A 21,740-nucleotide genomic window follows, 5' to 3' on the forward strand; every position below is an offset into this window, starting at 1 on the left:
TGAAAGTCCTAGATGGCATCTTTTTCTAATAAGAGGCTGTTTTGTCTACCTTGAAAATCTGTTGTTTACTGTAGCCACCTTCACCAAAGATATTAGCTGAATCTTCTGGAAAAGTTGCTGCAGCTTCTGTATCAGCACTTGCTGCTTCACCTTACACTTTTGTTATGGAGATGACTTCTTTCCTTAAACCTAATGAACCAGCCTCTTCTAGCTTCACACTTTTCTTCTGCAGCTTCCGCAGCTCTCAGAATGGAAGAGAGTTAGGGCCTTGCTCTGGATTAGGTTTTTACTTATGGAAATATTGTGACTGGTTTGATCTTCTATCCAGACCACTAAAACTTTCTCCATATCCAGCAATAAGGCTGTTTCATTTTCTTATCATTCATTTGTTCACTGGCGTAATATTTACAGTTTCCTTCAATAACTTTTCTTTTGCATTCACAACTTGGCTAACTGGTACAAGAGGCCTAGCTTTCAGTCTGTCTCGGGTCTCAACATGCCTTCCTCACTAAGCTTAATCATGTCTAGCTTTTGATGTAAAATGAGAGATGTGCAACTCTTTCTTTCACTTGAATACATAGAGGTCATTGTAGGGTTATTAATTGGCATGATTTCAATATTGTGTGTCTCAGGGAATAGAGAGGCCTGAGGAGAGGGAGAAAGATGGGGAAAGGCTCGTTGATGGAGCAGTCAGCACACACATATATATCGATTATGTTTGCCATTTTATATGGGTGTGGTTCATGGCACCCAAAAACAATTAGAGACAAGTAACTTGAAATTGACATACCCATTAAGCAAAGGAATTTCCAGTGGGTACAAGAATATAAATATCAAAGATCACTGACCACAGATCACCATAACAGATATAATAATAATGAAAAAGTTGGAAATATTGGAAGAATTACCGAAATGTGGCACAGAGACATGAAAGTGAGCACATGCTGTTGGAAAAAATGGCTCCAATAGACTCGCCCAATACAGGGTTGCCACAAACCTTCAATTTATAAAAATGCAGTACAGTGAAGTACACTAAAATAAGGCATACCTATACTTACAGACAGAAAGCCCAGCAAAAATTTAATTCTCATCAAGGGAGAGATATACTTAACCCATTGCTTTACTTTTTTAAGAATTTTCAAATAAAATTCAGAGAGAAGATAGGCCTGTTTGACATTATGGAATAAATATTTGACTTTGTGAAGTAAAATAGCTTATAACAGAAAAAAAATGGAGAAGCCACGTAGCATGTAGCACGGGTTGAAGGACTAAAAATGAAAAGAATCCCAGTGATAGGAAGTTTTACTTAAATTTGATGAAGACAACAAAAAACATGTAACTTTAAAAGTAAGCACCAATTTGTGGTACATTTTGCCTAAAACTGAAATGTGTCATCTAGAGTGGAAGGTAGAGGAAAACTTGAAATTGATCAGATTACTTGTGGTGTCCTGCTCTGATGTTATGCACTCATTACAATAGCCAAGCTAGTAATGCTGATAAATTATCTCTCTTGGCCACATGCAAAGGTACAGGTATCTCCCAGTCATCTTGTTGGCAGATGGAATTTTCCCCATCATTTTCCATTCCCTTAATGTTAACCATGAATTTACAGTGACCGAAAAGAATCCAACTCTATACTGGGCAGTAAAGTTTAGAGACAGGTACCTTGAAATTGACATACCCAGGAAGCAAATGTGGAAGAACTTCTGGAAATTTCTAGTGAGTACAGGAATACTGAGATAACTGAGGTGTGATTCTTGCAATCAAGGAGTTCAGAGTATGGTAGGAGAGACAGGTGTTCTGTCAGCTCTGACACAATGTGGGAAATGCTGTGAGAACATTGTGATCACAGTGTGCTTAAGGAGCCAGGTAGGATTTCACAGAGGAGGTGAAATTTTCAACACGAGGTGAAATGGAAAGGCAGGAGTGCCTAGGTAACAAGGTTGGATAGTATCTTATGAGCAAGAAAACGTCACCATAGGTTGTTTTTGTTTTTGTTTGAGATAGAATCTTGCTGTGTCACCTAGGCTGGAATGCAGTGGCATGATCTCGGCTCACTGCAACCTCCACCTCCTGGGTTCAAACGATTCTCCTGCCTCAGCCTCCCAAGTAGCTGGGACTACAGGCGCATGCCACCACATCCAGCTAATTTTTGTATTTTTAGTAGAGACAGAGTTTCACCATGTTGGCCAGGCTGGTCTCAAACTCCTGACCTCAGGTGATCCGCCTGCCTTGGCCTCCCGAAGTGCTGGGATTACAGGTGTGAGCCACCACACCCAGCCTGCCATAGTTTTTTTACACAAGACAGTGGCATATTTCAACTCGTGTGTTAAAACTGGAGTCTTCAGTGGGAAAGAGAGCAGTTAGGAGGTCAGTATAAGCAACTTGTTAAAGTTACTCAGGAAAAATAAAATTCATGATAGCAATATAAAAGAGCAACCAATGTCCAGGTCTCCAAAAAAAAAAAGTTCATAGCCCACCCCACCCCCACCCTCCCTTCCTGGAATACTTGACTTTAAAGAGGAAACACAACCCTCTGGATAAGTTCTGGTCCAGAGGTTGGTTCTGCATCTCCAGGTCTGGTACACGTTGTTAAATCCATGTTCGCACCTAAGCCTAGCAGCCAGAGGGCGTAGAAATCCTCAGGGGCCACCTGGCTTGGCCATATACCATTTCTTCCTCCTGCCACTTTCTACTCTCTGGCCTGTGTTTTTAGAGTACTCTCTAGCTACAAGAAGTTTTTCAATAAAAATAAGCAATTTATCTGTGTTTTTAGTCTCACAGAACTTTGGAAAGTAGCAACTTAATGCAAGCCATAAAATAGTGATGCATGTATTGTAGTGAAGCCTGAAGTTTCAGCTTTCTCAATGGAAACTGCTTCTTAATATTCGTATCTTTTATCTTTAATGTGAGATTTTCTCTATTGTATTCTAAGATTCAGGTTATATCAGCTTCCACATGGTTTTCTAACTTAAAATATCCTCTACATTTAACATTTCTGTAAAGCAAGGTAAAGATTTCAGAATATATGCTTAAGGAGAAATGCAATACCAAGTGAGAGATATTATTTTGATGATGATGAAAATGATGATAGTTATAACAGAAACTGTTATATTGTGACTGTTATATGCCAGGCACTATTCTAAGCATGTGCATTTATAAGCTCCTTTGATACTATAACCCAATGAGATAACTGCATTTCCCCTTTCATAGACAAGATGATTCAAAGCACAGAGAACATAACAGATTTGCTCAAGAACACACAGCTAGTAAATGATGCGGTCAGGCTTAAACTCTGTCCATCTTGCTCAGAAGTTCATGCTCTTAATCATTAAGCTGTGTTTGCTCTCTCCGATACTTTAAATATCCTATGCTTTTATATTTAAACATAATAAAATGTGCAAAAGTTTCAACTTCAAAAATATGAGTCTGCCAGCCTTAGGCATCTCGTTTAATTGTCCCCTCCTTGCCATCTAGTTCTAGGTGCAGGCAGTCACTATGCTTAGCTGTGAAAGCTACCTTCAAGGAACAGCAGGGAATCCAGAGCTGTTAGGAATGATACAGAAACAAATGTAATGTTTTTCACCTATATTGGTGTTCTGAGAAAATAGAAGCAGTAGAGTATTTATAAACATTTGTTAGCACTCAGGATTCTATAAGTTTGTCTTTGGTTCTCGGTGTCAGGCAAAATAACTGCTCCTATATTGAGGATGCAGGTTCAAAGGTGTGAGTTTGGTTTGCAGACTGGCCTCCGTGTTCCAGCATTCCTGAGACCCGACTTTGTTATCTAGAATGGGTTACCAATTATCAGGTGTGTGCTCTGGAAACTCATAGAATAGGCAACAGTATAGTTCCTGGAGCTCTGTCTTCTGGATAAATATTATATTCATTTCTGAATTTTATGTTATATGGATGACTAAAACAAAGGTGAAAATGGGGACATGATATGATTCCTGTTCTCCTGACACATAAACTTTAATCAAAAGCCACAGGGAAAAAAGATGTTAATGTGCCAGTTCCAGACAGCTGATAATAGTGCTGCTCATGCTAAAGCCACTAAAGTCAGTATAGCAGTAACCATCTGTTATTGTCTCACTTTCACAGATCCACTTGGTCTTCACATTTTTATGTACAAATTCTTATTTCTTTTGTTTTCTCATTTGAACAGAGCATCACGGTCCACCATCAGGAACAAACTCAGCCAGGCAAAGCCCAGCCCTGCAGCACAGGCCCATGGGACAGTCACAGGCCAACCACATACCTGGGGACAGGTGGGGCTATTCTCAGGTTTTTTGTTTTTGTTTTGTTTTCCTTATTCTCTCCTTATTGCTCTGCTATTCATAACCCCACTCCCCATCATCCACCCCCATACAGTAATGCAGATGCTAGCTGTTGAGGTCAAAATGACAACTCTTGCCTGTTCCTCAAATACCGTCCCCATTGCTTCCACCCACCCATTCAGTACCTTCGTCCCTCTTCCAGCCTCCATCCCAGGCACAGCATAATTATCCAATCTTGCCTGACATGTGAGGATTAGAAAGAAATGACAGTAGCATCTGGCTCTGCTACTCTTGGTCCTCCTAGTTTTCATAGGGAAACTGCAGACCCATATGGATTGCTGTCGTATCAGGCCACCTGAGCAGAGCAGGTTTCTGTGTGTATTTCTGTCCTCTTTCATTGAAAATATTAGCCTTGAAACAAAAACTAGATTTCCAGAAATCCAGCATCTTCACGGGCGTTGGTGCTGCAGGAGAGCCATTTTTCACTGAGACAGGGTCAGCTTAACTGCCCTCTGGTGTAGTTATTTGGTTGCAGTTTCCTTTGATATAAACTGCTCTGAGATGTCCTTAAAAAAATTGGGGATATTGACAGATTTCAAGATATGTTGGAATTAATGGCCAGGTTTCTCCTAGCGCCCCTCTGATTTTAGATATAGTCTGTCTTCACCGTGGTTTGTCAGAGGGAAAAATGGCAAGGTTGAGCTTTTAAAAGAAAAGAAATTAATCTGCCTTTAGACTGCTTTTCATTTTCTCAGATCAGAGAGTGACTTGATTTCTCTCTCTTGTAGAAGTGGCCTAGAAGGTGAAATTGGAAAAGATGTCTCCACTTCTTACAGACATTCTTGGTCAGACCACAAGCATCTTGCACAGCCTGACACCGCAGTAATTTCAGTTGTAGGCAGTCGGCACAATCAGGTAAACAAACACTCCCCAAGACGGGGAGTGATATTTTGAGTTGCCATTCCACTGGCATTGGTGAATTTTTATTACAAATCAGTTCAGATAAATTTGTTTGCAAAACTAATAATTCTCAAAGACCTGCCATGTGTTTGGCATTCTGCTGGCATCCACAGGAGACTGTCAGGTGTGAAAGAAAAGTTTCCCCTATAGCAAGAGAATTTTGAACCCTTGGTTAAGTACTTAGCAGTAAATAGTATTTTATATAATCAAATTAGGGTTTTTTGTTTGTTGTTTGTTTTTCAGGAAAATTAGTCAAATGCTACTTAAAGGAAGCACTTTCCAAAATTCTGTTCTCTGTTCCATTGCACATTGACCAACTAGAAAGGACACGTAACCTTCAGATTAGTTTAGGCCACATTTATAAAAATTAAGGAGCCCTTTAACGAAAACCTACATTCCTTCTTTACAATATAGAAATGCACATTGAGAGTATAAATCATTTCCCCTAGCTATAGAAGTAATCTTTCTTCAAAATGTAAATAAACAGTCCATGAGAACTTGCTTTTCTTATACTTCTTTCTCTCTAGAGCCTTGGTTGTTACCCAGTAGAGCTGGAGAGAGGCCCCCGGGGCTTTGGATTCAGCCTCCGAGGGGGGAAGGAGTACAACATGGGGCTGTTCATCCTTCGTCTTGCTGAAGATGGTCCTGCCATCAAAGATGGCAGAATTCATGTGAGTTGGTTTCTGTCTGTAACCTTAGGTTCAGGCTCTAGACTAGAAACTTCAAAAGATATTAATAATTGATTTAAAGGGATGCAGGAACCTCCTACATCTAAAAAGCAGGATTTGTCGTCACTGATACCTCAAAAAGGCAAGTGCTTGTCATTTTGCTTTTCTAATGCCCTGATGATTTCATTTCTTCTCTTCAGTGTGCTAAACTGTATTACAGTTATGCTACTTTGCCTTCTTGACCTTGGTCAATAAGAAAATTCATTTCTTATTCACATAGTCAACATCTGAGGGTAAATGAATTAATAAATACACTTTTCATCTTAATAAGAGTCTTGAGAAAGCAAGGATCAAATAGAATCTTTAACTTCTTCCAGGAAACAATAGGTCCAGGATTTTTACCCCCCTCTTAGCTACCTGGAGAGGTAACTAGAGGCTGAAAAGCGTGGCTCTCAATACTTCTTACTGTTTGAAGGACTAGAATTCACATCAGTAGTATTCCATCACAGATGTTCTCACTCTGAAACACTGTGACTTCATATAGGGCATTGCAGACCAAGTTGTTTCTAGATCTGCATAAGATAGTTTTTCCCTCTTCCCTGGTTGTTAATTAAAGAAGAATCTTATGTAGAAGACATTTGCTGCCAGGCGTGGTGGCTCACGCCTGTAATCCCAGCACGTTGGGAGGCCGAGGTGGGCAAATCACCTGAGGTTGGGAGTTCGAGACCAGCCTGACCAACGTGGAGAAACCCTGTCTCTACTAAAGATACAAAAATTAGCCAGCTGTGATGGCACATGCCTGTAATCCCAGCTACTCGGGAGGCTGAGGCAGGAGAATCGCTTGAACCCAGGAGGCGGAGGTTGCAGTGAGCCAAGATCATGCCATTGCACTCCAGCCTGGGCAGCAAGAGCAAAACTCCATCTTAAAAAAAAAAAAAAAAAAAAAAAGACATTTGCTGTCCTTGATTTAAAAAAAAAAATAGTTAATTCACTGGTATTCAGTTAGGTGATACACTAAAAATTTTTAATTCTAGATACCCTTCCCCCTACTAACTCAAAAAAAGTTTGGATTTCCTTTCTCTGCCACCAGTAAGCATCAGGGAAAAGGAACTTTTTTTTTTTTTAACTTTAAGTAATTCAGTGAGAAAGGCAAATGACCCTGGTAATTATTAGCTGGTATATTCTAGTGATGATTAGAAAAGGTGCTTCTGGGTGATTTTGCAGTTTTGCATTTTTCATTTCACTCCCATTACTCATTTCAGAAACACATACTGAGTGTTTGCATTACCCAAAGCCTTGTGCACGCTACTGAATTAGCTGGGAGAGACAGTGACCCAAAACAAATAAGATACTATCCTCCCTCAGAATGACCAGACACATGCACAAGTTCAAAGGGGTGAATAGAGAAGATTTCACAGAATAGGTGGCATTGACTGACAGGTGCACAGGATTTCAATAGGGAGAAATTGAGGAGAGAAAACATTCCAGGCTGAATAAATGAGCAATGGGGTAAAACTAAGGAAGTATAAGTCATGTACAGGGAACTTCAAATGGTTGAGTTTACTTAGATTTTATTTAGAAAATACGTAGAGGAACAGAGGAGATGAGAATATAAAAGCATATGGGTCACAGGCATAAAAGTCCTAGACAGTGGGAAGCCACGGCAGGCTTTTTAGCCAGGAATTTCCCCTCGGAGCAATCTGCTGATAAAAATCTGTTAGTGGTGTGCAGGATGGATGAAGGAATCCAGGTAGCTGTAATTTATGCATACAGTGGTAGTGGTGGGAGTATAACTTGGTAACGCTTTGGATGGAAGATAAGAGATGCCTATGAGTTCAACTGTCAGTGAAGAAAAGACCAGACTAGATGACCAACAAGATCCTTTAAATGAGGGATGAAGGAAAAGGAAGAGTAAAGGATGACGCAGAAGCCTCGCCCCATCTGTACTACGAAAACCATTAGGGAGGCCAAGGGGAGAAAGGATATGGCAAAGACTGATGGTGTAGTCAGTTTGAGTCATGTTGCGGTGAAGGGAACAGCTAGTAGAGCAGGTGTAAATGTTCAGCAGGCAATTACTACTAGTGGTGGAAGCCCAGATTGTGACATTACTGAGAAGTGATGATGGAAACCTTTGTGGTAGATAAGATCACTAAAGAAGAATATTTAGAGAGTAGTGAGCCAAGGGCAGAGCTCTGAGCAAGGCGTGTAGTTAGATAAGATAAAGGAAATGGGAAGGCAGAGCATGCAGAGCCACAGAGCCAAAGCTGCAGTGTTTATGACAAGGAGGGACTGATGGCCAAATGCTGTTAGTACAGCTTGTCAAGAACTCAAGAACTGGATCTACTTTCTCGTAGAGACAGTTTCATATGGTGACACGAACATGGGTTTGGAAATCAGACAGGACAAGAATCTTCTCCTAACCTGAGTTTCCTCATCTGCAAAATGCAGAACTATATGTAAAATACATGGTCCAAGTAAACTTCTTAAAGTCTTAATAAGAACATCCTGAGACACTGTTTACAGAGCATGGCATATTTATTCCTGGTTTTCTTGGTCCTTTCCCCTCCCCTCCCCTCCTATCTTCTCTCTCTCTCTTTTCTCTCTCTCTCTCACAAACACACAACCTCTTCAGTTACTTTACATCTGTGTTTTTAACACTTCCATTGTATATATTGTCACCAAAATCCTAATTACATGATAAATTAGGATAACATTGTTTTAAATGTTGGTTCCAAATATAACCCTCAGATCCACTAATGTCAGTAAACAAAAGGCAAACAGGCCTTAAAGCAGATAAAGTCTAGTTCTAAACATGTCATTCTTAGCCAAGAGTGGTGGCTAAGAGTGGTAGCTGGGATTACAAGTGGTGCTTGTAATCCCAGCTACTTGGGAGGCTGAGGTGGGAGTGTCACTTGAGCCCAGGAGTTCAATACCAGTCTGGGCAATACAGCAAAACATCCTCAGTTAAAAAATGACAACATGACATGCTTTATGAATGAGCAGAAACTTTAGAATCTAATGATGAAATCAGCTTTTATTTCAAGAATAAACTCTGAAAAACAAACGCAAATAAGCAATTAACTGTTAGACCCTAGTGTGCTCTAACCTGTAAGAAAATGTCAGCTTTTCAGAGAAGTCACTTTTTGGGCTGTTAAGTTATCAAAATCTTGACTTGATAAAGCTCATGAGGGCTTTGCATATAACTAGTGCTCAATAATATGTTATTGATGACAACTTTCTCTGGTGGCCACTGTCCAAATGATAAGAGTTTATCTCCAGCTGACACTCGCACCACGGAGCTACCTGAGTGCCCCCTCTGCCTCCCCCGCTTGCCTCTCCTCTTCTCCCTTTATTAGGGTGACCACTGTGCTTTGTATCCTATACCTCTTACTCTGTATTTCCAGCACCTGATACAGTGCCTTGAATATTCACACCAGATGCTCCATAGGTATTTGTTGAAAGAGTAAAATGGATGGATCATTCTAGATACTGAGAGAATTACTGTGTTTTTTTTGTTTGTTTGTTTGTTTTTTAAGATCAGTTCCCAGCACGTATTACTGGGTGAACAGGAGTGGGGATATATGAAGTAATTAGCAACAATCTTAGTGTCATTAAGAAAACAAGAAAATGTTAACTTGTAACATAGATGGAAGGGTATTGAGAATCGTTGAGAGGTTTTTCCTTTCAGTCTGGTTAAAATTTAGAGAGGAGGGAGAAAAAAGTGTTCTGGGATAAGGAACTGAGAAATAGCTGAATGGAAAAGGTTCATATTAGCAAAGTGTCAAACTTAAATATTTAACATAGAACAGAATCAGATTTAGAAAATATTAAGAGTTTGCTGTCTTTGAGGCAATATGTGTTTTCCTACACGTGTGTTTTTACTTACATTAGTTTTATAGTCTCTCAGAAACTCTGAAATAGGTGACATTATCCCCACTTACAGATTTAAAACTGAGGCTCAAGGAGACCTAGTCACTTGCAGAGATCACTCAGCCTGTGAAGGCCACAGTGTGACCCAGGTGTGATCCTGGTCCGTCATCCTCGAAGCTCAGTCCGTGTCCTTTCTGCTATGTCAGGTCTTGGCTTGTGTCCAGTTTGGATTGGATTTCATTGAGAGGCAGATAGCTTCTTAACAGGTTGTGAGATAATATAAGCCATGTGGTAGAAATATTTTGTCATTTTAATACATTTGTAGTGGATGTTGTTTTTAAAACGACAAGACTGCCTAAAAAGATAGTGATTTGTTTAAAAAAGGGAACATTCTTTTTGTCTATTCTTCCTACTTCTTTTCTTTTGGTTCTATTTTTTTCTCTCTCTTTTCTTTCCTCTCTCTCCTCTGTCCCCATAATTATTTTTCAATAATACAAAACCGAACTTAAATGTTTGTTCTATTTATCAAAAGATGTTTTCTCCAAATTATTTTTTATCACATTTTTAAAGTGACTCAAAATGTTAAAAGGATGTTTACTGGGTGAATTTACTTCTCTGAATTTCCCTCTCAGGAGAGTCTTTTGCATCTGTAGTTTTGTGTATGTAGGTCTCTGCAGAATTTCTCCTGCTCTGAGGGGCCTACCATAAATCTCAAAGCAATGGCTCCCCCTCCTTCCCCTCATTCAGTTTTAAAGTTAAACAGAAATGACACCTGGTGGCAAGTCTGTTCAATTACAAGTTTTGTTTTGTTTTGTTTTTTGTTTTTTTTGCAGTTTATTGCAGTAAAAGAATAAAGAGTGTTACAGGTTTGGAGAGCTTAAGCTAAAGAATGTGACTGAAATAAATTATAACCTCAAACACGTTTTACAAGATATACCCAAAGCAGTGTCCAAATACTATCCACTTTAATTTTCTTTAGTTATCAGCAGGATTATATATCTAGTGCTAATTTATTACCTACATTGCCTCATGAAAGTAATTCTTCTTCCATCACTTATCAAGGGAAATCTAAGTACTGGCTTTTGTTTCACTTATATATTCTGGATAGTAAGGGGTTTCAAATTACTCTCCATCCTATTGTCTTACTTTGGTTTTATTAAGGTGTTTTCATCTTACATATTAAATCCATCAATCTTGTTTCTGATATCCTCCATTTCTTCAAGAGTAAGCCTCCCTTGTTTAAAATAAGTATGCAATAAGACCCTTAGTCTATTTCGTAGTTGACTTGAATTTTTTTTTGCATTGTATAGAATGGAGTACAGTCTACAGTTAAATCTTCATAATGATACACTTGAAAATAGCTTGAAAACTAATATTTGTACTTGGTATATAATCATGTTTTATCTTAAGTCCTCCCAGAAACCCACGAAGTAGGTACTAATATTATCCTCATTTAACAGATGAGGAAAATGAGACCACAACACTAGAAAGAGGTGGAGCACAAGATGGGAACCACGGCCTCCTGACCGCCTGTGCCGTGCTGTGTCTGTAGAAAGCGTTGACCCACTGACCTTTGTTAAATATTGAGTCCTTCTGTTTTGTTACTTCTGGATTGGCTTATTTTTTTTTTTTATTCTTTAGTCACCTTGCAGCTAGCTAGCTTCAACTCAAAGGAACTTCTGGATTGCTTTAGTAAGCTCTTACAAACATTTGAGTATTTGCTTTTAGGAATTTCAGTAATATGCCATTGTTTAATTTTTCTGTTTTGAAGCCAGTATCCTTCATTTACATGTCACCTTGAAATAGTTTTCAACTTTTTAAATAAATTCAGGGGGGTACATGTACAGGTTTTTACACAGGTATATTGCATGATTCTGAGGCTTAGAATATGAATGAGTTCCCATCTCCCAGGTAGTGGGCATAGTACCCAATAGGCAGTTTTTTAGCCCTTGACCCTCTCCTTCCCTCCCCCATCTTGTATTCCCGTGTCTGTTATTCTCATCTTTGTGTCCGTGTGTACTCAGTGTTTAGCTCCCACTTACAAGTGAGAACATGATGTGTTTGGTTTTCTGTTTCTGCATTAGTTTGCTTAGGATAATGGCCTCCAGCTCCATCCTTGTTGCTGCAAGGGGACATGATTTCGCTCTTTTTTTGGCTGCATAGTATTCTATGGTGTATATGTACCACATTTTCTTTATCCAATCTGGCATTCATCAACATGTGTTTGCTTGAAATAGATTTAAAATCAGTACCATCACTATCTTTAATTAGGTCTGTTCCAAAGTTATACTTGACTTTTACATATTTTCCCTTTTTCTTTTAAAGTAACTCAGACATTTCTAGTAAATCACAATGGTACTAAGGTAGATCTTATTCTGATCCCTAGTTTTATGTTTATTTTCCTAAGAAATGATTTTATTTTTTTATTTTTATTTTTTTGAGACAGAGTTTCGCTCATTGCCCAGACTGGAGTGCAATGGCGTGATCTCGGGTCACCACAACCTCCACCTCCCGGGTTCAAGTGATTCTCTTGCCTCAGCCTCCGGAGTAGCTGGGATTACAGGCACGCGCCACCACGCCTGGCCAATTTTGTATTTTTAGTAGAGACAGGGTTTCTCCATGTTGGTGAGGCTGGTCTCAAACTCCCAACCTCAGGTGATCCGCCCGCCTCGGCCTCCCAAAGTGCTGGGATTACAGGTGTGAGCCACTGCCTCTGGCCCTGAGAAATGATTTTACACTAACATCACTAAGTTTAACATCACTGAGTTACTGGTTTTAAATAACTGTTCATATTAATCTATTCTCCAAGCTTAAATTTTTAAGAATTTTAATCTACAAAGATGTCATTTATTCAAATGCCTCATGTATGTACAGGACATAGCAGCAGCTCAAAGGAATGAGCAGTTCTCCCTGGAGGCCAGAAAGGCTTCAAAGATAAGGAGCCCTCCGCCCAGGTTTTAGGAGATACATTTCGGATTCAGCTCAACTTTGAAAGTACCCTTCACATTCCGACATAACTCTGTAGTATCATTTGGATTGTTGTTTTTAAAATGCCTAACGTGTACCTAGTGCTCTCTTGTGTGAGAGTTGATAAGAGGACAGATGGCAGCAACAGGAAGAGACAATGTCCAGGTTTACTTACGTATAAAAACCCTACACAAGAAGTGCTCAGGTTTACTTATGAAAATCCTACACAGGGCCGGGCATGGTGGCTCACGCCTGTAATCCCAGCACTTTGGGAGGCCAAGGCAGGTGGATCACGAGGTCAGGAGGTCGAGACTATCCTGGCTAACACGGTGAAACACCGTCTCTACTAAAAATACAAAAAATTAGCCGGGCGTGGTGGCGGCCGCCTGCATAGTCCCAGCTACTCCTGAGGCTGAGGCAGGAGAATGACGTGAATGCGAGAGGCGGAGCTTGCAGTGAGCCGAGATCGCACCACTGCACTTAAGCCCAGGCCACAGAATGAGACTCCCTCTCAAAAACAACAAAAAGAAAAAAAGAAAACCCTACACAAGAAAGTTTTATATGGCTATTAAAGATCTGGGCATCTTCAAATCAAGAACCAAATTCTAGAATTTAACATTCTAAATTCGATTTTTATAAATTTAGAAAATTCCAAATCTGATTCTAGAATTTGATTCTTGACTTCAACATGTCCAGATCTTAGTTACTAGCCATATAAAACTTTCCTGTGTAGGATTTTTTGTGAGTAAACCTGGACATTGCCGCTTCCTGTTGTTTGTTATCATTGGTCCTCTCATCAACTCTCGCAGGGCAGCACTGGGTACACGTTAGGTATTTTACAGACGAAAGAATCACTTAGCAAGGTTGAATGGCTCAAGAGCTGACAAAAGCAGAATTTACAAAGGATGCATAGTTTCATGTTGTCCCTGTGAATGTTCTCTGTCTAGGTTGGTGACCAGATTGTTGAAATCAATGGGGAACCTACACAAGGAATCACACATACTCGAGCAATTGAGCTCATTCAGGCTGGCGGAAATAAAGTTCTTCTTCTTTTGAGGCCAGGAACTGGCTTGATACCTGACCATGGTAAGTAAAGTAGCCCACTAGTAGCTGAAAAGTTGTATATTATGGAGGGGGGGCAGAAGAAAAATGAATATATATTTGCAGAGGATAGATATTTTACTAGTTAATTCAGAGATGAATGCCGGAACCATGAAAAGCTAGTTACATAGCAGAGTTATCATAAATAGTATTAGAAAACAAGTGACTTAGGCAGGACTTTCGTTGGAATGGAATGTATTTTAAATTTAATCAGAAAAAACATAGTTGTTTTTGTAGAAAAATGTGCCTATAAAAAAAGTGTATTAGAGGCAAACAATTTAAATATCATAAAAAACATTTTAAATCTCTGCAAAATATCCCAGCTTTTCCCCTTACTTAGCTAATTACACATTACCAACCAATATTTTTATTTCTGTAAAGCAAGATAAGTTTATATTATAATGAATATGTAGCATGAAAACTTTAGGCTTTTCTGGTGACTCGGCAAAAACAAGTTGCTATCACCCTACCTGGAGACACGGAGTTGGACCTGAGACCATGTCTGTCTTGTATTAATGTTAAACTTCCTGGGTTTCCATTGCATGTTTTGAAATATCATGGTATTTGAAAGTCACTGTTTTTCGAGTGCACTATTCTAGAAATAAAGGCAGTACGACACCCACACAGTACTTGCCTCATCTAGCTCCCCACTCCCTGCCCTACCCAACCGCACCACTTTTGAGGGATAAGTGTAGACATAACCTCCTACAGTAGCCTTCCAGCTTATGATTCTCTGACTGTATTATCTTCCACCATCTGCTTGTAAATCATACGTTCCCAGTGACATCTTTGCTAACTGCACTGATTTTTTTTTTCACATAGTCCTAGGCTTTTTCTCTTCCCTCTTCAGGTTTGGCTCCTTCCGGTCTGTGCTCCTACGTGAAACCCGAGCAACATTAAGGCTTTCAGGGCTTTTCTTGGTCTTTCCTTAAAAAGACTTGGTAAATTTGCATGTCTTGTAAATCACTTTCTTCTTTTGTTTTCTTTTAAATTAAAAATGATGCTATTAAATACATCTATTTCTATCTTCTGCACTTTTCAGTCTCCTTTTGACATTAAATTTGACAGCTTAATGCAAGAAAATTATTTACAAATGCCCATGAGCCTCATTCTGGTTACCACAGTTTGGTTTCCTTTATTAATTAGCGATTTTGCCATATCCTAAACTATATCAATTCATAATAATTAGTGAGCTTCTTGGGCCAGGTAATTTGGTTCAACTTTATAACTTGTAAGTTCTAATTGGGCTTTACTAATAGAGAATTTACAGAACATATATTATCTCACTAATTATATGTAATTGGAAAAAAATGAATATTATTTTATGTATATAAACAACCTATCCTTTATGTATGAACAGATGTTTATACACATCTGCCTATATTTGTAGAGAGATATGTTGTAAACATACACAAACTGTATAAAATACAGGCTTTTTAAGCAGTTAGTACAATTCAAATGGCTGTCAAAGTTCAAACGTACTGTTCCTATTTGTAATTCTAAAAATAATGTTCCATTCAAATCACTTTTTTAGGTGATTGGGATATTAATAATCCTTCATCGTCAAATGTGATTTATGATGAACAGTCACCATTACCCCCATCTTCACATTCTGCTTCCATATTTGAAGAGTCTCACATGCCAGTAATTGAAGAATCTTTAATGAGAGTTCAGATATGTGAAAAGGCAGAAGAATTAAAGGACATTGTGCCTGAAAAGAAAAGCACTTTCAATGAAAATCAACCTGAGATAAAGCACCAGTCTCTTCTCCAGAAAAATGTGAGTAAGAGGGATCCACCCAGCAGTCATGGGCACAGTAACAAGAAAAATCTATTAAAAGTAGAAAATGGTGTTACACGAAGAGGTAGATCGGTTAGTCCCAAAAAGCCAGCCAGTCAACATTCAGAGGAACATTTGGATAAGATTTCTAGTCCTCTAAAAAATGACCCCAAAAGAAGACCCAGAGATCGATCCCTCAGCCCCAGCAAAGGGGAAAATAAAAGTTGCCAGGTCAGCACCAAGGCAGGTTCTGGACAAGATCAGTGCAGAAAAAGCAGAGGTCGGTCTGCCAGTCCAAAAAAGCAGCAAAAAATTGAAGGAAGCAAAGCTCCATCAAATGCTGAGGCCAACTTGTTAGAGGGTAAGGGTCGAAGAATAGCAGGCCATACAGGCAGTAATGCTGAGCAGATCCCAGATGGGAAGGAAAAATCAGACGCCATCAGGAAAGATGCAAAGCAGAATCAGGTGGAAAAAAGCAGAACAAGGTCTCCAGAGAAAAAAAGCAAAAGAATGGTTGAGAAATCTCTTCCATCCAAAAAGACTAATAAGACTACAAGTAAAGAAGTATCTGAAAATGAAAAAGGAAAGAAAGTAACCACAGGAGAAACAAGTTCTAGTAATGATAAAATAGCAGAAAATATCCAGCTATCAGAAAAGAGGCTGAAGCAAGAACCTGAAGAGAAGGTAGTTTCAAACAAAACAGAAGATCACAAAGGGAAAGAACTAGAGGCAGCTGACAAAAACAGAGAGACTGGAAGGTTCAAACCTGAAAGTAGTTCTCCAGTTAAGAAAACACCGATAACTCCAGGGCCCTGGAAGGTGCCAAGTGGAAATAAAGTCACAGGCACTATTGGTATGGCTGAGAAACGGCAGTAACCTTTAGTATAAAACAAAAACAAGTTGTAATCTTTTCTTACAGCAGCATTTTTCCAGAAAAAGCCTTTTTTTCCCCCAGATATTCTGAAACAGGTAAGTACATGTTAATGTGAGCATCAAGTTACCTAGGCTGCATGAAGGGCCTTTAGGATTGCTAAGAACCAACTGTCCCCCTGGCCGGCTGCCCTCCCTCACACTCAGGAAGGAGCTGCATCCACATGCTCATCTGACCCGCCCTGCTCAGGCTGCCCAGCTCATCTTCACGAGTGTCTGAACAAATGACATATGTTGATATTAACAGTGTGGTCACAACTCACTTTGTATTTGTGCCAAGTTATCTACTGTATCATGTCTGTTTTTATCCTTCTTGTTCAGCTATTTCCACAGTAATGAAAAAGTTAGGTTTGGCTTGGAAGTTGATGTTCTCAATAGCATGTTGCATGTTTACAGAGAGAAATATGTGAGTCCTTGCAGAAGACGAGACTGTTAACTCATCGTTAAAGATGGCAGTTGTCGTCTAACAGCTACTGATGATGTCCCACTTTAAAAATAAAACCCCCAAACATCACTACTTTAAGGAAAAAAATGTAGTCCAATACTGATGCTTTCTTACAGCTTTTTATTTTAATTTGGCTGGATAAGTTGTTTCAAATAACTGTTAAAAGATATTACTTACAATTGAATGTTCAAAATGAGAAAGTACTTTAAGCAATAGAGTTCATCTCTTGCTGTGTTATCCAACCTCGATGTATACTTACAGCATCTCAGGTCACGCTTTTTATTTCACTTATTTAATTATGAAACCATAAAGAAGCATGTGGAAATAGTGTTTATTGCTCTTTGAAGAAAAAACGCCAACTATTTCTGGATATTTTGGCTGTACCTACTACTAAAGTCATTAGTCTTTAATACATAATACATATTTGAAAAGTAAAATTATTATATAGATTATGTGAGGGACTTAATCATGAAACCAGTTTCACAGTCCAGGTACCAACTCTTCTGGTAGCAGGTGCACAAGCTTGGGTGTTTAGAAACAACCTGTGTAGGGTATGCTGCCCAGCAAGTGAGGACAAATGTGTAGACAGTACTTACTGGATCTTATTTAACTTTTAGCTACATTAACTTTCTTATTTAAAAACAAGAAAGGGAGACTAAACATCTGCTTAACTTGTACACATTTTCAGAATTCTTTTTAAAAGTCTAGTTAAAGATGTTTCTTAGAAGTTGGAGACTGTTAACTTCCATAAAATAGATCCAGGTTTTTCAGTTCCCTGAAGCAGCATTCGGTAGCATCTATATAAATAAAGGCACCTTCGGAGAATAGACTATTCCATGGAGTGTGTGAACACACTTGCTATGTCACCTGGGTTCATCCTGTTGTGAAGCACATTACGTCCAGGTCCTTCCCTCTGGGAGTCTGACTGTGAAACTCTTTAACCCAACAACTGTATTAGCCCCTGTAGATAAGACATGCTTCCCAGAGTGAGATTTTTGAAATCCCCTTTTCATCCAGAACTATATTTACCCACCTATTGTAACTATTCAAATAGAGCAAAATTAGGAGGCTTGATAAATGCTAAGAATTTAGTACCACAGAAATTATTTATTTCCCTGTAGTCCACAATTAGTGATAACAAATCCTATTTTTGTTAACTGTGACATAACTTTGATGTCATATGTTGTCCTATGTGGTTCTTCCTTTCTAAGTAACCTCTGTCCTGATTATATACTGACTTAGCAATGTGGCCTTGGAATGCTGAGCAAAATGTGGATGTACTGGTTGTAAATGTTTATATATTGTACAGTACCTTTATATATACACTTGAGGTTCTGATTAGAGAAAGATCTGTAAATTGCTCGTTATTTTTTATATAGATATTAAAAAAAAAAAAAACAAAGAGTTCCTGGCCTGCATTTCTGTGACTGTCACATTGGTTCAATGTTGCTTTCTACTGGTGGAGCAAGGTTCCATCATAGTCTGAGTCCGCAGACAGATTTTGTCCCTCCAAGTAACAAACAAACATTCAAAGTCCTAAAATCAGGAAGATTCTTATAATAATGATTTTACCTGTATAGCTACACTTCTTTTATTTACACATAGAGTTTGAAATTGTTTAGAGTTGAATATCATTATACCCATTTTTCATCTTTCATTGTAAAGAAAATAGCTTTGGATAAATAATTTGCTACTAAAAATCCTTTCTTACACTGTTGGGGAGAGAAGAAAATTTCTTACTGGAAATTCAGCTACTAGACATTTATAATGGCTATAGTAACATAAGTCCAGTTACCACAAGGTCACAAAATTCCATTTCAGCAGACTAACGATCCACATTATCTTTAAAGGTCATTTATTTAGTTTTATACTTACTTTTAGAATAAAGCGTTTTGATTTAACTCGGTATGAAAAGTGCCTAAAACCTACTTCAAAACCATGGTAAATTTTATACTCTTAAGGTGAAATATAAATTCCCACCTACCATTGCAAGAACTCATACTAAAAGTAAACCCACGGCCGGGCACAGTGGCTCATGCCTGTAATCCCAACACTTTGGGAGGCCAATGCAGGCGGATCATTTGAGGTCAGGAGTTCGAGAGCAGCCTGGCCAACATGGCAAAACCCTGTCTCTACTAAAAATACAAAAATTAGCCGGGTGTGGTGGCGGGTGCCTGTAATCCCAGCTACTCAGGAGGCTGAGGCAGGAGAATTGTTTGAACCCAGGAGGCAGAGGTTGCAGTGAGGCAAGATCACACCACTGCACTCCAGCCTGGCTGACAGACGAGACTCCATCTCAAAAAACAACAACAACAACAAAAGTAAACCCAAACTTCTAGTTCCCAGACACCACAGTGAAGATGTGCCATAGCAGAGGCTGCGGAAACTGGCAGTAAAATCGTTTTGTTGTTTTAGTGAACATATTTCCTTAGTGGTCACAACAGGGAGAAAAGCTTTGAGATACTATTACATTGTCTCACTAGTGAGATGAGAAGGCTAAGATCCTACGATACTGTCTTCTAGTTACATCAGTCTTGGACCAGGTAGCTTTTGAACAGGGTCAGCTGTTATTTCAGAAGTCTTGGACCCAGAAAGGCACTTGGCTTTTTACTCAACATAAGAATACCTTGTTATTTCCCTTTTTAATAGCAAGATTTAAAAGAGAAGCAAATGTAATCATGTAGAAGCCAAATGCTTTTAAACATGTAGACAAAGAATTTTATGTTTAATATGTCCACTATTCAAAGAGTAAGGATTTAATAAGGCAAGGAGTATTCAGATTAAACTGTATAACAGTCTTACTAATGACTTCCAGGAAGCTGTATTTGACACTTAGTCCACAGTGGAGCTAAGGAACATTGATATAAATAAACTTGTTACAAAATGTGACATTTCAGTCTGGTAAGAGAAATACATCAGAGCAACTTATTACATCATCATGGCATGCTCCAAGGCCTAAAAACTATTTGTGCTTTTGAAACAACAATGTTTATTTATTCAGGTGGCTCTTTTCTGGTTCTATTAGAGTTTATCGGGAATATGATGACTTGTTTAAAGCATGTCATTATTACATGGAATCTATAATTTTTGCTTTTAGTTAGCTGAATTACAACATTGATAGGCAAGTAGCCTTAAGAATTATAAAGCCAGACATGGTAGTATACACCTGTAGTCCAAACTACTCAGGAGGCTGAGCTGGGAGGATCACTTGAGCCCAGGAGTTTGAGTCCAGGCTGGATGACACAGTGAGACCCCATCTCAAAAATTTTTTTTTTCCCTTGAGATGGGGTCTCACTCTGCCACCCAGGCTGGAGTGCAGTGGTGCGATCTTGGCTCACTGCAACCTCTGCCTTCTGGGTTCAAGCAATTCTCCCACCTCAGCCTCCCCAGTAGCTAGGACTACAGGTGCGCACTACCACACCTGGCTAATTTTTGTACTTCTTGGTAGAGATGGGTTTTCACCATGTTGGCCAGGCTGGTCTCAAGCCCCTGACCTCATGTGATCCGCCCACCTCAGCTTACCAAAGTGCAGGGATTACAGGTGTGAGCCACTGCGCCCAGCCAAAAAAGAACTTTTTTTTTTTTTTTTTAGTAGTATAAGAAGGGAGTATGAAGGCTTATAAAGAGAATTCTGGACAGGTGCGGCGACTCACACCTGTAATTCCAGCACTTTGGGAGGCTGAGGTGGGTGGATCAGGAGATCAAGAGATCAAGACCATCTTGGTCAACATGGTGAAACCCCGTTTCTACTAAAATACAAAAAATTATCCAGGTGTGGTGGTGCATGCCTGTAATCCCAGCTACTTGGGAGGCTGAGGCAGGGGAATCGCTTAAACCCAGGAGGCAGAGGTTGCAGTGAGCTGAGATTGTGGCGCTGCACTCCAGCCTGGTGACAGAGCAAGACTCTGTCTAAAAAAAAAAAAAAAAAAAAAAGAGAGAGAATTCTATTTAATAGAAAACCCTGAATCTTTCTCATTTATACATTAAAATAGGAAAACATAGCCAAGAGCTTTAATTTAGCCTAAACCTATATTTTGACAAATAATCCTGTGGGTATTTTGCAATATTGCATTCAAGTAAAGCTTAACTATTAGCAAATACACAAATCAAGAGACATATTTTGCCATTAATAAAAGATAACTGGCTGGGCATGGTGGCTCACGCCTGTAATCCCAACACTTTGGGAGTCCAAGGCAGGTGGATCATGAGGTCAGGAGATCGAGACCATCCTGGCTAACACAGTGAAACCCCGTCTCTACTAAAAATACAAAAAATTAGCCAAGCGTGGTTGTACACACCTGTAGTCACAGTTACTCAGGAGGCTGAGGCAGGAGAATTGCTTGAACCTGGGAGGTGGAGGTTGCAGTGAGCCAAGATTGTGCCACTGCACTCCAGCCTGGGTGACAGAGTGAGACTCCGTCTCAAAAAAATTAAAAAAAAAAAAATAGAAAAATAAAAGACAACCATTTATTAACTAGAGTAATACCCTATTATACCTTATAGGCTCAGGATATGCTGCAGGAAAGGTACAGAATTACTGCACATTTGTGAAACTCACACTTCACTATTCAACATGGGTCCCCATAACTGCAGGGAGTAACAGATTACTAAACTAGCCAGTACATGAATAGATTAGGTTTAATGAATTAACTTGATATTCCCAAGTGACACACTGTATTTGGGAGAGAAGCTCATCTAGCCTATTATAAGTGTGTAGATCTAAAAGTTTTCAAACAAATT

At 39.2% G+C, this 21,740-nt stretch overlaps 2 protein-coding genes across 3 annotated transcripts in view; one reads left to right on the forward strand and one right to left on the reverse strand.

Annotated features, from left to right (window-relative positions):
* Positions 1-18,384, forward strand: part of MAGI3 (membrane associated guanylate kinase, WW and PDZ domain containing 3) — a 293,074-nt gene extending 274,690 nt beyond the window's left edge. Inside the window, exons 17-21 of one of the 2 annotated variants that reach the window (XM_025364094.1) lie at positions 4,169-4,271; positions 5,069-5,195; positions 5,768-5,911; positions 13,693-13,831; positions 14,697-18,384. In XM_025364094.1, the coding sequence (XP_025219879.1) occupies positions 4,169-4,271; positions 5,069-5,195; positions 5,768-5,911; positions 13,693-13,831; positions 14,697-14,746 (563 nt within the window). In that variant the 3' untranslated portion in view covers positions 14,747-18,384. The remainder of the gene's footprint in view (positions 1-4,168; positions 4,272-5,068; positions 5,196-5,767; positions 5,912-13,692; positions 13,832-14,696) is intronic. The other variant, XM_025364092.1, reaches the window with a different exon arrangement.
* The window catches only part of PHTF1 (putative homeodomain transcription factor 1), a 75,635-nt gene continuing 69,234 nt past the window's right edge, over positions 15,340-21,740 (reverse strand). The window contains exon 20 of the mRNA XM_025364153.1: positions 15,340-15,557. The gene's annotated coding sequence lies outside the window, so the exon portion shown is untranslated. The remainder of the gene's footprint in view (positions 15,558-21,740) is intronic.

The sequence above is a fragment of the Theropithecus gelada genome, chromosome 1 (assembly GCF_003255815.1).
Source record: "Theropithecus gelada isolate Dixy chromosome 1, Tgel_1.0, whole genome shotgun sequence".
NCBI classification, from domain to species: domain Eukaryota; kingdom Metazoa; phylum Chordata; class Mammalia; order Primates; family Cercopithecidae; genus Theropithecus; species Theropithecus gelada.